Source organism: Priapulus caudatus, unplaced genomic scaffold (assembly GCF_000485595.1).
Source record: "Priapulus caudatus unplaced genomic scaffold, Priapulus_caudatus-5.0.1 Scaffold1815, whole genome shotgun sequence".
Lineage (NCBI taxonomy): Eukaryota > Metazoa > Priapulida > Priapulimorpha > Priapulimorphida > Priapulidae > Priapulus > Priapulus caudatus.
Window position 1 is genome coordinate 1 of NW_014578876.1, and position 13,955 is coordinate 13,955.

The 13,955-nt window shown below is 53.0% G+C and overlaps 1 protein-coding gene and 1 non-coding gene across 2 annotated transcripts; both read left to right on the forward strand.

Moving 5' to 3' along the window:
• The first annotated feature begins 2,350 nt into the window (after positions 1-2,350).
• LOC106817649 (histamine H1 receptor-like) lies at positions 2,351-12,968 on the forward strand. Its single transcript, XM_014822336.1, has 2 exons — positions 2,351-2,468; positions 11,170-12,968. The coding sequence occupies exons 1-2, from the start codon at positions 2,351-2,353 to the stop codon at positions 12,966-12,968; spliced, it is 1,917 nt and encodes a 638-aa protein (XP_014677822.1).
• Positions 10,935-11,051, forward strand: Trnal-caa. Its single transcript has 2 exons — positions 10,935-10,972; positions 11,006-11,051. It is a non-coding gene; the product is annotated as a tRNA-Leu (tRNA).
• Positions 12,969-13,955: the final 987 nt, after the last annotated feature.

Here is a 13,955-nt window from a genome sequence, read left to right on the forward strand (position 1 = left end):
TGGGGCTCACTGGGTGTCTTGCACCCATACCCTGTACGCTGGCATTACAATTAATGGGCGAGATGGTGGCTATCCCAGATCGCGTCGATGTTCTCCTACGACCGTTGCCTCAGCTTATCTCCGTAGGGTCGGCTCTAAATCGCCTCCACCAATCCATCGGGGCCGAGCGATTGGGGGATGATACGGTGTAGTCCGTGGGTCTTCTCTATGGCCATTCAACTCACAGATCCCAGCGAACAGCCTGTGATTTCAAAATTCCGCCCCATGGTCCCGAGTGAATCGTGTTTCGCGGAACTCCGAACCTGGCCGAAGAACTGGTCACTCAGGACAGTCTGCGGTTGTCTGCCTGCCTTTTTGAATCAGGCAATGTCGTATGCCTCCGTTGTCCCATTGGTGAAGTAGTCGCACCAGCACTGAGTATATGTTAGCGTTTCCTCCATCCGTCAGTCGGGAATATGTGGCCTTCCTAAAACAAAATCAATGCGTGCCACTCTCTCCCATCGGGGCCTCCTAACAGCTTGCTGCGCCTGCAGCGACTGGCTGCGTGCGTTTCTTCCTATCCTTCCGTCGGGCGCAGCGTGTCACATTCTCGACACCATCTCCGGACGTCTCCGCGCATTCCGGGCCAACAGTTAAAACCGCTGTCGAATGCGTTCCAACGTTTCTTGAGACTCCTTAGATGTCCAGACATCCTCGTGCCCCGTGTTGCCCAGCTTTCAATATTTCATGTTCTCATTTCTCGCGGTGCCCATAGCTGGGCCTACCCGGTCTTCTTCTTGTGGTTACTCGCGGCCCAACATAGTGTAAGCATGGTCCTTACTTCTGATTTTCTAATCTATCCTCAGATATGCCAGAATGGACTTCGTGCGCCTCCCACGCGAGTGCGGTCAGCTTCGCGTACGGCGGGGTCTCTCCGACTGGCGTTTTTCCACTCTATTGACTTTCCGGTATGGGTCGGGTCTTTCATCTTGCCACTCACGATACTTGTTTAATCTCCCACACCAATCCTATCTTCCGGCCGCCGCCGTCTCGGACGCGCAGCATCCCCTCCACTCTCGGATCGCTTCCGTAGCCTCGTCTGGCCAGCGGATGCTCCGGTGGGATAGTCCGCTGCACTTTCTGGGCAGCTGCCTCGTTTACACTTACAGGCACACCGGCGTGTTTCTTGAGAGGCCGTTCCGCGATTGCCATGTAGGCGCGCCGCACTCGCGGTGTTCAATGTTTCATATCGAAATCTCCATAAATAATTAATCCACCTTGCCACCATGCCCTCCGGTCTCATCTAAAATTAGCAGCCACGTTAACGCAGGCGATGATCTAGCTCCGTATTACGAAGGTCGCCCTTGCAGTAGTGACGCAATTGGTTTTCACGGCCTGCTTACGTACTGCCAGCAGCTCACGGTGGTGGGTGCAGTATCTCTGTGCGTCCGGTGAGAGAGTTTTGCTTGAGTAGGCCGATCACTCCGTCTTCTCCCCCGGCTGGCATTTGTTATTTCCCCATGCCTGGTGGCCCACTTGGCATCAGTATCTACAGCTGACCCCACCCTCCGCTTGAGGGTACGCTTAGACCCAGGTCCTCTACGTAAGCGCGGCTATTAGTTCCGGAAGGCGTGCTCACATGCGTCTTGGTCCATCTGATAGTCGGTGAATCTCTTCGGCTTGTCAGCTCCGTTCAATAGTCCCGCTTTATGAGCTGTACGAATCCCTCTATGAATCTCGGTAGTAGTTAAGCGTCAAGCCCAGGAAAGCTACGAACGTCCGTGACGCTCGTCGGGCCTCGCCCACTTCCGGACGGGCTTCGATCTTGCGTGGATCACAACTCACGCGCTTCGGGTTGATACGGGATATGCCCTAGAAACGCGGCACTCTTTTTGAAAAGGTGGCACTTACTCGCGTTCAATTTGCAGACGGCTTCCCGGAGTCGGTTCCGAACACATGTCGGAGGTTACTTCAGCGCTCTCGTGTCGCGGAAGGTGACCAAAAACAATTACGTTCGCTCGCGCGTTACCCAAAGCACTCTGTTCATGCAGTCCCCCGGAGACTAGGCTCCATCAATCTCTCGAGGATGCTCGGCGTTCAGTACAGCCCGCGTTTCACTGAGAAAGCGGTCTTGGCGGCGCTCGTCCCTATCCATCTCCACTTGCCAGTTAACCACTAGCCAAGTCCAGCGTGGAGAACCAGTGGCCCCCGCCAGCAGAGGTCAAGGCTGTTTTCATCGATACGAGGAACGTTTGTCATTACGCATCCCTTCTCCTGGAGTCACATCGTTTAAGTTTGCGATAGTCTTATGCAAAATCGCCCACTCCGCCATCTCTTCTTCGTTGACCACGCCACTCAGCGGTGATAGCCCATGGGACTCGAGCTTGGCCTGGACCACTTCTGCCTGTCCAACATCGCGGCTCCAGCTCCGCTTCAGGGCTTCCTGTCTAGCCATACGCGGCACTCTCGCGAGAGCCTGTTTCCTGGCGGTAGTTATCCCCGGTGTCGATTCTTGCTGACGCAACCATCGTCCGTCCTTTCCCCCAACTTCCGTAAGTGTGGGAAGCTGTGTGCGAACATACCTCCCGTTTACTCCCGTAATCGTCTGATGCCTGGCTCTTCTCTTGCTTCCGTAGCTGCTGGTGTCAATTCTCAGTCAATTAACCCCCTGCAGTGCAACTTGCGCGGTAGCTCCGCGGATTTCGGAACTCTCCGTCGGACGGTTCCGCCTGAGCGTACCCACACAACGTTGCCCAACCGCGTGCGGACCGCGCTCCAATCGCTGCTAGTTTCGTTTACCGGCGAGGGATTGATCACTTTCTCTGGCCCTATCATTGACCACGGATTAGTCGGCACCCGAGCCCCGTTCCGATATCCGATCAGGACAACGAGCCATCACCGTTCCTCCCTATCGCCCCTTTCTCTCTGTAAACCTCTTGGTGGGCTCGGCGATAAGCTAAGCGTCGCAGCTCTTCCATCGCGGCTCCACTCGTACACTTCGTGGCACGATCACTTCATGTCCCTGCCGGCGGGATTCGCGATTGTGTGTTCGGCCGCCCCCGCCCATACAACCGCGGCTCCGCATAGTGTCTACCTTTCCGTGTAAGTCCTCGCATGAATAGTCACCACGCTTTGACTCAGGCTTTAACTGGTATCACGCCCCACCGTTAAAAGCTTACAGTTTCTCTCCTCTCCCAAGTTGACGTCCACTGGAGCACACCTCCCCTTCGTTCCTCCATTTCCTGCAGCGCATATCGAGAGATCTATGGCCACCTCTGAAGGGTCCTGTCCTCCCAAGGCGATGCGCTAGTTTGATCCACGTGCCCCCTCCCCATGTTATTCCCGCCTCGTCTCTCTCTCCTACGCTGTCGGCAATTACCCGGCGTGCTTGTACGTCCATCACACACCGTTTTGGTAGGCCTTAGGCGTTACCTCCTCTTCGAGATTTCTTACAAAAGCTGGCGGCATCTCCATCACCGTCGTCTTCCGCTCCAGTGTCCACTAGAATCTACTAGCTGTCCTTGCCACGTATAGCTTTTAGCTTCCCATTGATGTCGATTCCGCACCCTCCGCATGCATTGCTCTCTGCTGTTGTCCTTTGTTTTCGTTCGCCGTTTTCTTTTCTTCGAAGGTTGATGACGGCCGTCGGGCACGGCCACTCCCACTCCCTGCACTAGTTTCGGCGCTGCTGCACTGCCGTCGCTTTCCTCTTCTCGACCTTCTACTCGCCGAAGTCGGAGTTGTGTTCTTTTCCCACCTGTGGCCGTACTGCCATCTGCCAGACCCCGGCTACCTCTCTTCCGGCGTTGATACTCTGTTCCGCCGCCATAGATCCGTGTCCTATTCGGTGCGTTCCGCTGGATCCGTTGCCAACAGTTCTCGCGAAGTGACCCTCTTCTCCGCATCGGGATAGCCACGCCGCTCGGCCGTATTTCTGGTCTCCCGGTTCCTCTCGCGACTCTCGTTCCCCCGCCTCCACGACGGCTCGTTCTGAGTCTTTCTTCTTCTTCTGGACTGACTAAGAAACTTCCTTCATTCAGTCTTCGTTAACTCACCGGATATCCGCGCCTCTCGTACGTCCCGCGGGTTTGCGTTCAGCCCTCCGCTACGGTCTCACGCCGCTTGATTCCCGCGGTCGACCTCGTGGGCCACCCTTCAACCTTTAAACTGGCGCACTAACGCGTTTCCGGGGCGTCACCCTACAAACTCCTGATTTCTTACGTCGAACATCTGTGCCGCACATCGCAGCCAGCGTCTCCTGCCGTCTACACCCTTGCCCCAGAATATTAGATTTCGCGTCTGCGCATCGGACGGCATTTTCTTGCCTTTCAGTTCGGCTGGCGTTACCAGCATCTCACTAATTTGGCTACCTGGCTTGCTCGCGTGCATGTGCGTCAAATCTCGCCAACTTCTTCATCTGCCTTTACGTATTCGGCAGCTCCTCCTCCGGGTTTGCTTCTTCTATCCGGCTGGCCAGCTGGCTGCCTTTGGTGTCCGCGATCCGGTGCTGTTCCGTTCCATACCGCACTCTCTAACTTCCCTGCTAAGTTCCTCTGCCCTCACTCTTGGCCGGCCTCGCGGACTCCGACAGATATACCAGCGGCCGGTCTTCCAATTGCTGCGCGCGAGCTGATCTGCCCTTGCATTCCCTATTCCCACTGGTAAGTACCTCCTCCCGGCTGACGTCAAACCGATTTTAAGATAACTCATCAACGGTGCTCTGCCGGCGCTGTTCCTCGGGCTCGCGTAACGTTCCGACCGTATCGCGACATCCCTGGTGGACGTGAAGCCAGCAGCCTCTTCCTTGCTCTTTGCCTCGGTTTATAAGTAAGTGTTGGTCCTCTCCCTACTCCCCCTCTCTTTCGCTTCATTTGTCTGGTTTTGTCGTCTGCCGAGCCTAAGGCGTCCGCTTCATGACCTTCCTATCCTTCCTTTCCTTCGACTTATTGCTCTGCCTCGTGGCTTAGAACGGCTCTCCGTCTGCCTTTCTCCGTGGGATCGTTTCTCGCCATCTCTCACTCCGGGAATTTGAACTCGACGCGGTCACCCTTCCATTCGCGTGCCGTTGCTCTCGACTCTTCTTTCCCTCGGCCGCCGCGACGTCGGGTGACTGCGGCTTCTCGCGAGAGTCCACCTTATCGCTATCCTCTCTCAGCCGATCTACCTGATACTCTGTTTCTTGTTGACTTCCGGTCTCATTATTTTTTTTTCTCTTCGCAGCCGATCTTCACATTCTAATCTGCTTGCCGGCTCGCGGTGATTCGTTGCGTATTCCACTCCGTCATGAGCTTCAGTCTTCTCCATCTTTCCGCTAGCGTGTCTCCCGCGCGCACCTCGCTCTCTCGGGACTGGCTCCACACCTTCCCCGCAACGGCCCCTCCGCTCAGAGTAGCTCCGTCACGGCTTGTGCATTTCTGCCGGCCTGGTCTCTTCGCTTAACGGCTGCCAATAGCATGCTCGCGGCTCTCTCCGCGTTCTCCTCGGGCCCCTCCGCCCACGGTCGCATCCGGTCCTGACTTTAAAATTTTCCTTGATTTTCCACCCGCTCCAGTGCGCCTTCATTCTCTTCCCTCTGACTCACGCTTCGTGGGGGGTCCCTTCGCTCTGGCTGCCGCCTTGCAAACTGGACTGCCGATCTGTCCATCCGTTGGACTTCTCTCCCCCGACCTTCTTGCCGTCATCCTCCTGGTCTGCCTTCGTGTATGCTCATTTCATGTTTCGGACACGCGTACAGGCGCACAAACGCATGCTGGTGTGCCTCTTCTTTCCATCTTCCGATCGCTCTGTTGGTCACGGCTCCAACCCCATGTTGACGTTTTCCCTTACGTCCTAATGACGTGGGCGCCTCTGGCTAGCTGTTGCGCGGCTTTCGTATGGCCCGTTGATCGCCTTGCCTGTCGCCTTAGGCCGCGCTCTTTTCCCGGTAAGGTACGCCAAACCATTACTCTGATTTCTGGCGCGGATCGCCGAGTTTCCTTATCGTCGCCGCGGAAAACACATTCGCAGTTATGGAAGAGCAGTACACGTTGGCTTACTTGATTAAACTCAATGTTCTATTTCTCATTCCAGCGTCTACACTTCTCCGCATCGGAGATGACGGTGACACTACGCGTGTTCGCACAGAGTTCTCGAGTAGCCTGATAGCTAGACTTCCCCGAGCTAGCGGTACTCGACTCCACTCTCCTCTATCTATTCCCGTTCTATCTCTTCGTAGGCCGCACGCCCAGCCTTTTTTATCTCTTCGCTCGTTCCCGCGCGCCGACCGCAACACACCGCGCGACGTACACTTCCTCGCCCGCCGGTCGTCGCAGGATAACACCCGTCAGTCCTGATGGGATAACTAGGCGTATCGCCACGAATACATACATAATAAAAAAAAAAACATAATACATACATACATAACATACAATACATACATTACATACATTAACATACATAGATACATACATTACATACATACATACTACATACATACATAACATACATACATACTACATCAACATACATACATTACATCACATACATACATTACATAGCATACATACATAAACATTACATAATCACATACATACATAACATACATACATACAGTACATACATACATACATTACATACATACATATCATCGCATACATACATACATAGCATACATTACATACATACAATAGCATACATACATACATACGATACATACATCATACATTACATAATTACAACATACATACATACATACACTCATACATACATACTACATACATACATACATATCATAGCATACATTACATTACATGACATACTACATACATACATACCATACATACATACATACATACACACACACACACACACACACACACACACATACATACATACATACATAGATGAAAATAAATAAATAGAATAAGATTTGTTGTTGTTGTTGTTGTTGTTGATAAAATATATAACAATAGACGACAACTTGTCGTCACGAAAACCTTACTGCTGGTAATCACGTGGCTCCAGGCGCCACCAAGAATAAACAGAATGTTGTCCGTGTTGGTGTCATGCTCGCGAATGCACTTTCTTTCTGATATTTTGCCAATTGCTGGGGAAAGGAGGGGAGGGTGGGTATGACGTGAGCTTTTTCGTAGTGGGAGACGGGAGCGGAGCTAAAAGAATGAGTGAGTGGGAGAACGGGTGGGGTGAATGAGGCAGAGTGAGGCAGGCAGAGTTTAGGCAGACGCCCTAGCCCACGTCATCATCGCCCGTGCTTATTATTAGCACAGATTATTATATCACCAATTAGGAACACAGCAAAACAGTCTATCCGTTCTTGCACCTAACTGTATCGTCATGTCGTGTGTGCACGTATCATCTACTTGCATGTCTCTACGGCCAACAACGGTGTGCATGTAAACTGTAAGGTGTTGTTATTAACAACCACTACATGTCCGTGCTGTTCAATACGCTATCACACATACAGCTGCAGAATTTCGTGTGCGCATGTTAAACATGGTGGCGCTGTCCATTAGGAAACAAAAACACGCCACGCGCGTCCACACACACGCTCAGGCGCGACAACACGCCCACACACACACCACCACACGACACCACACACACAACACACACACAACACACACACAGGCTCGCCGACCAGGCACGCGCCACCAGCAGCCCACCACAGGGCCTACTTCCATCTGTCTATCCTATGTCAGACATCGATACACACCCACACACACTCATTCACGCACCGCAGTCACCCGACACCTCCCATTCTTAGTTCATTCTACACTACGCCGCCGCGCCGCATCACCCTCACGTTCCACGACTAATACTATCACGCGTTATGCTTCCCGCTGCACTCGACACCGCACACGACGCCAACTCCTACGTATTACCACGCCACTCTTTACTTCGCCGCACATCCACTACCACACACACACCGACGTCTCACAGCACACCTGTACACACACGGCTCGGCACGTCACGCGACCGACATCCACCGCGCGCTGCGCAATCACCACCTGCACAACACCACACACACAACACACACGCGCAATACACACTGCACAGCACACACACACACACACTACACACACACACACACACACAACACAGCACAACACACACACTCACACACACACTCACACATCACGCGCTTACACACGCACACACAGCACACACCACGCGACACACACACATCACACACACCACACACGCACACACACGCACACACACCACGTCACATAATCTACTATCACACACGCTATACACACATCAAACCACAACACACACACAAACACACAACACACACACAACACACACACACACACAACACACACACACACCGGGTCACGCACGGGCGCGCGCGCCCGCACACACACACACACATACACACACGACCACACGCGACACGCACACGCACACGCACACGACACGCCACACGCACAGCCACACGCACACGCACGCGCACTGCACACACCAACGCATCAACACACGACACATCCCACAGCACACGCAACACGCACACCACACAGTCACCACACTACACACACACATAACACAATGTCATGTGCCGTGTCCATCAGTGACGATTGGTCACACACAACCACCGTTTTACCGTACACGTGGCAGCTAATACCGCAGGAGCTCTGGCGTGACGACGCGCGGCTATTTCGGTACGATCGTTTGATGTCGTTACGATTCCACGGTCGCCGTGTGGGGGCCCTCGTCGGGTGCTGGACATAAAATTAGATACACTGAGATGCTTTCTGTCCGTGCGTTATCGCGTGCATGCGCGTCGCCATGCATGCGCGGGACGTCATGTGCGGGACACGTCAATGTCACATTTGGTTAGCAGCAGGGCGGTGACGATTTGCCATTGCCAGTCCCATCTCACCCATCCATCTATCCAATCTATCCACCTCCTCCATCATCCCATTCCAGCCATTCCATCCACTCATCCGATCCAATCCATCCATCCATGCCATCCACTCCATCCACCATCCATCCATCCATCCATCCATCCAGTCCATCCATCCATCCATCCATCCATCCCATTCCATCCATCCATCCATCCAATCCATCCAGTCCATCCATCCATCCATCCATCCATCCATCCATCCATCCATCCAGTCTACCCACGCCATATATCTGATGCGCATCCATCCATCCATGCCAGCCATGCCATCCATCCAATCCATCCATCCATCCTTCATCCGTATCCATCCCATCCATCCCATCATCGCATCCATCCATCCATGGCCATCCATCCCATCCATCGCATCATCCATCCATCCATCCCATCCATCCTATCCATCCCCATCCATCCCATCCATCCGATCCAGTCCGATCCATCCATCCATCTCAATTCCATCATTCCATCTTCATCCATCCATCCATCCAGTCATCCATCTCATCGCCGATCCATCCATTCCCATCATCATCATCGACTCCATCCATCCATCCATCATTCCATCCATCCATCCATCCATACATCAGCACCCATCCATCCAATCATCCATTGCCATATGATCATCCATCCAATCCATCCATCCATCCATCCATCCATCCATCCATCCATCATCATCGCATCTTCCATCCATCCCATCCATCCCATCCATCTAACCAACCATCCATCCATCCATTCCCATCATCCATCCACTCCATCCATCCATCCATCGATCCATCCATCCATCATCCATTTATTCCACTCCAGTCCATCCACTCCATCCTATCCATCCACCATCCATCAGATCCACCGATCCATCCATCCATCCATCCATCCATTCCATCCATCCATCCATCCATCCATTCCATTCATCATCGTGTATACAACATCCCACCCCATCCATTCACTCCCATCCATCATTCATTCCCATCCATCCATCCGACTCGCATCCATCCAATTCATCCATCGAGTGCGGGTCCATCCATCGCATCCATCGCAATTCATTCCATCTTATTACATACATCCAGTCCACCCATCCATTCATCCATCCATTCCATCGCATCCATCCATCCATCCATCCGATCCGTATCCATCCATCCATCCATCCATCCATCCATCCATCCATCCAGTCCACTCATTCCATCCATCCATCCATCCATCCATTCCATCCATCATTCCATTCAGTCCATCCATCCATTCCATCATCATCCATCCATCCATCCACCTATCCATCGATCCGGTCCTTCATCCACTCCATCTATCCCTCCATCCATCGCATCCATCCACACATCCATCGCTCCATCCATCCATCCATCCATCCATCCATCCATCCATCCATCCATCCATCCATCCATCCATCCATCCATCTATCCATCTATCCATCCATCCATCCATCTATCCATCTATCCATCCATCCATCTATCCATCCATTCATCCATCCATCCATTCATCCATCCATCCATCCATCTATCCATCCATACATCCATTCGTTCATCCGTTCGTCCGTCCGTCCGCTCGTCCGTCCGTCCGTCCTTCCGTCCGTCCGTTCGTCCGTCCATCCATTTATCCATCCATCCATCTATCTATTTATGCGGCGAGGGAGGCTGAATGACGTGGTAACGCTCTCTCCCGCTGCCAAGGCAACGACGCTAGGATCTACCGAGCAGAGGACTCAAATAGGAAACAGTGATGAGTGTATTGGTGCATACCATGTGCAACGGTGAGTCGTTAGCCTGCTTAGAGACAGTCAAAAAAGTGAAGACGAGCGAAAAAACTCGAGGAGAAAAGTGCAGGCAGCGTGATAGATATAGATACGATGAAGAGCTAATAATACCTAGCTAATGCTAATGTAATAATAATGCTAATGCATTATTAGCTGTTGGTATGATATATAGCCGGGTATTAATGCTAATAATTCGACGTAGATGCGTTTCTATCAAAGCTAACTGCCACAGAGCAGATATTAGAATAACTTAAAATGTAGTTTCATGCACTTTAGAACGTTAGCGTTAGCGTTATCACGATTGTCAGGATGGCCGAGTGGTCTAAGGCGCCAGACTCAAGCGAGAGCTTTCCCGAATGCCGGGGATATGGGTGTTCTGGTCCTCGTATGAGGGCGTGGGTTCGAATCCCACTTCTGACATAATCTTTTTTGTTTCGTAATGTTTCAGATAAATTATAGCGATTAGATAATGACGAGGACAGTTAAACGAGAAGCCGCGACGATTTTTTTTAATCGTATTTTTTTGCGCTGTCCGCAGCCACTAACGGCTCCTCGAACTGCAGCTCGCTCGCCACTGACGTCATCACCCCGAGTCTCTCCCCCGCCGCCATCGCCATCGTCGCCGTCGTCATCGCCACGCTGTCGGCGGCGACGGTCGTCGGCAACCTGACGGTGATCGTCGCCTTCGCGACCGACCGGAAACTGCTGAACGTTCAGAACGTCTACATCTTGAACCTCGCCGTCTGCGATCTTCTCATCGGAGCCGTCGTGACGCCGTTCTCCGCAGCCGACGTTCTCTGCGACTTCCACTGGCCGCTGTCGAACACCGTGTGCAAGCTGTGGCTGCTGCTCGACTACGTGCTGACAACCGAATCCGTCTACACGCTGGCGCTGATCAGCTGGGACCGCTACCGCCTCGTCACGCTCGGAGCCGCCTACGTCACGCGGCAGACGGTCGCCGGAGCGCTGCGTCGGCTCGCCGTCACGTGGGCGATCACGTGCGCGCTGTGGGCGCCGGCGGTGCTCGCGTGGGAGGCCGCCAGGGGGCGCTCCGTCATCGAGGCCGACGAGTGCGAGGGGGAGTTTATCGACGACGTCGCGTTCACAACCGTCACCAACTTCATGGAGTGCTACGCGCCCGGAGCTCTCATCGTCTATTACAACGTGCGCCTCTACACGAACATCGCCGGCCGCCAGAGGGCGAAGCAGCAGCGCCAGCAGAAACTGCAACAGCAGCTCGCCGCGGCGACGGCGGTGCCGCCTGGTGGCGCTCCGGTGCGTAGACTCGAAGCGTCACCTGTCGGGCGATTCGGTAAATTGCCGCGACGGTCGGCCGAGAATCGTCTGCAGACGATAACGTCATCGTCGCCGACGAAATCTTCGAGATTTAGGCTGCTGTTTGCGCGAAATATCAAAGGTCGAAACAAGGTGAGAGTAGATGCTGGCCAGTGTGCAGTGACGTCACCGATGACAGCTGACCTGGACGCAGTGACGTCACCTATAACACCCGACCAGGACGCAGAGGCGTCATCTATGACACCTGATCTAGACGCAGTGATGTCATCTAAGACAGCTGACCACGACGCAGTGACGTCACCTATGACACCCGACCAGGACGCAGAGGCGTCATCTATGACACCTGATCTAGACGCAGTGATGTCATCTAAGACAGCTGACCACGACGCAGTGACGTCACCTATGACACCCGACCAGGACGCAGAGGCGTCATCTATGACACCTGACCAGGACGCAGTGACGTCATTTACAACAGCTGATCAGCGCGCAGTGACGTCATCTATGACAGCTGACCAGGACGCAGTGACGTCATTTACAACAGCTGATCAGGACGCAGTGACGTTAGCTATGACAGCTGACCAGGACGCAGTGACGTCAACTATGACAAGTGACGAACATGCAGTGACGTCAACTACGACATCTCACCACCCCACAGTGAGGTCATCTCTTGCAGCTGACCAGCACGCCGTGACGTCATCTAAGACAGCTGACCAGCAGGCAGTGACGTCACTGATGACGTGCGCAGCGACGACGCCCTGCGTGCCGGCCGTCGACCCCCAGCTGCGCAAGGACGAGTGCGCCGCCAGGGGGCTCTTCATACTGATCGCCATCTTCGTCGTCATGTGGACGCCGTATACGACCTACCTGACGGTGGTGTCGCTTTGTCCGAGCTGCGCCAGCGTCAAGCTGTACATGTTCACCTACTGGCTTCTTTACTACAACAGTCTTATCAACCCGTTGGCGTACGCCGCAGCCAGTCCCAGGTTTCGCGCAAATTTCAGGAGAATCTGGTGCCGTTTCCGCCCACGTGCAAAGACGTGAACGATGTAACGGCTTACGAATATATGTATGTAGATTGGGCGTAAGAGAGAGCAAGAAAGAAAGCGAAAACAGATAGATTGATAAATAGGTAGAGAGAGAAAGTGAGTGTGTGTGAGAGAGCGAGAGAGAGACACACACACAAAAACACACAAAAGCTCCGCTCATCCTCTCGCTAGATGGCGACAGCTCTTTAATTAGAATTGCGAGGTTTCCCCTCCGTGGGAGCAGCGAGAGATACTGTAGCAAAGCGCTAGCGCTAGGCTAGGCAGTAATAGCAGCAGCAGCAGCAGGAGAAGCAGCAGCAGTAGCAGCAGCAGTAGTAGCAGCAGCAGCAGTAGTAACAGCAGTAGTAGTAGCAGCAGCAGCAGGAGGAACAGCAGCGGTAGCAACAGCAGTAGTAGCAGCAGCAGAAACAGCAGCAGCGGTAGCAGCAGCGGTAGTAGCAGCAGCAGAAGCAGCAGTAGCAGAAGCAGTAGCAGCAGAAGCGATCGCAGAAGCCGCAGCTACATGCTCTCCCCGTCTCCATAGTCACGGAATATAAGAGTTCTCCTCAGATATTGGGTAAGTTAGCAAACGAAGAGAGCCGGAAAGTAAGAGAGTGACAGAAATGTAGATAAATAGATCGTTTGTGATAGACGCAGTGATTTTCACGCAGTGATAGCGAGAGAAAAGAAGAAAGAGCGAGAGTAAGAGAGAGAGAGAGAAAGAGAGAGAGAGAGAGAGAGAGAAAGAGAGAGAGGGAGGGAGAGAGAAAGAGAGAGAGAGAAGGGGAGAGGGTGGTAGGTAGAGAGTGAGAATGAGAAAGAAAGAGGTGAGCATAGAGAGAGAGAGAGAGAGAGAGAGAGAGAGAGAGAGAGAGAGAGAGAGAAAGATGGTCAGGTAGAGACTGAGAGAGGGGGGTAGGTAGAGAATGAGAATGAGAGAGAAAGAGGAGGGTATAGATAGATAGATAGATAGATAGATAGATAGATAGATAGATAGATAGAT

Bases quoted from the DNA above. Each gene is read 5' to 3' on its own strand.
- LOC106817649 (XM_014822336.1), top strand. From the start codon at position 2,351: ATGGGACTCGAGCTTGGCCTGGACCACTTCTGCCTGTCCAACATCGCG. The intron at 2,469-11,169 runs GTAGTTATCCCC...CGCTGTCCGCAG, and splicing joins CGAGAGCCTGTTTCCTGGCG to CCACTAACGGCTCCTCGAAC.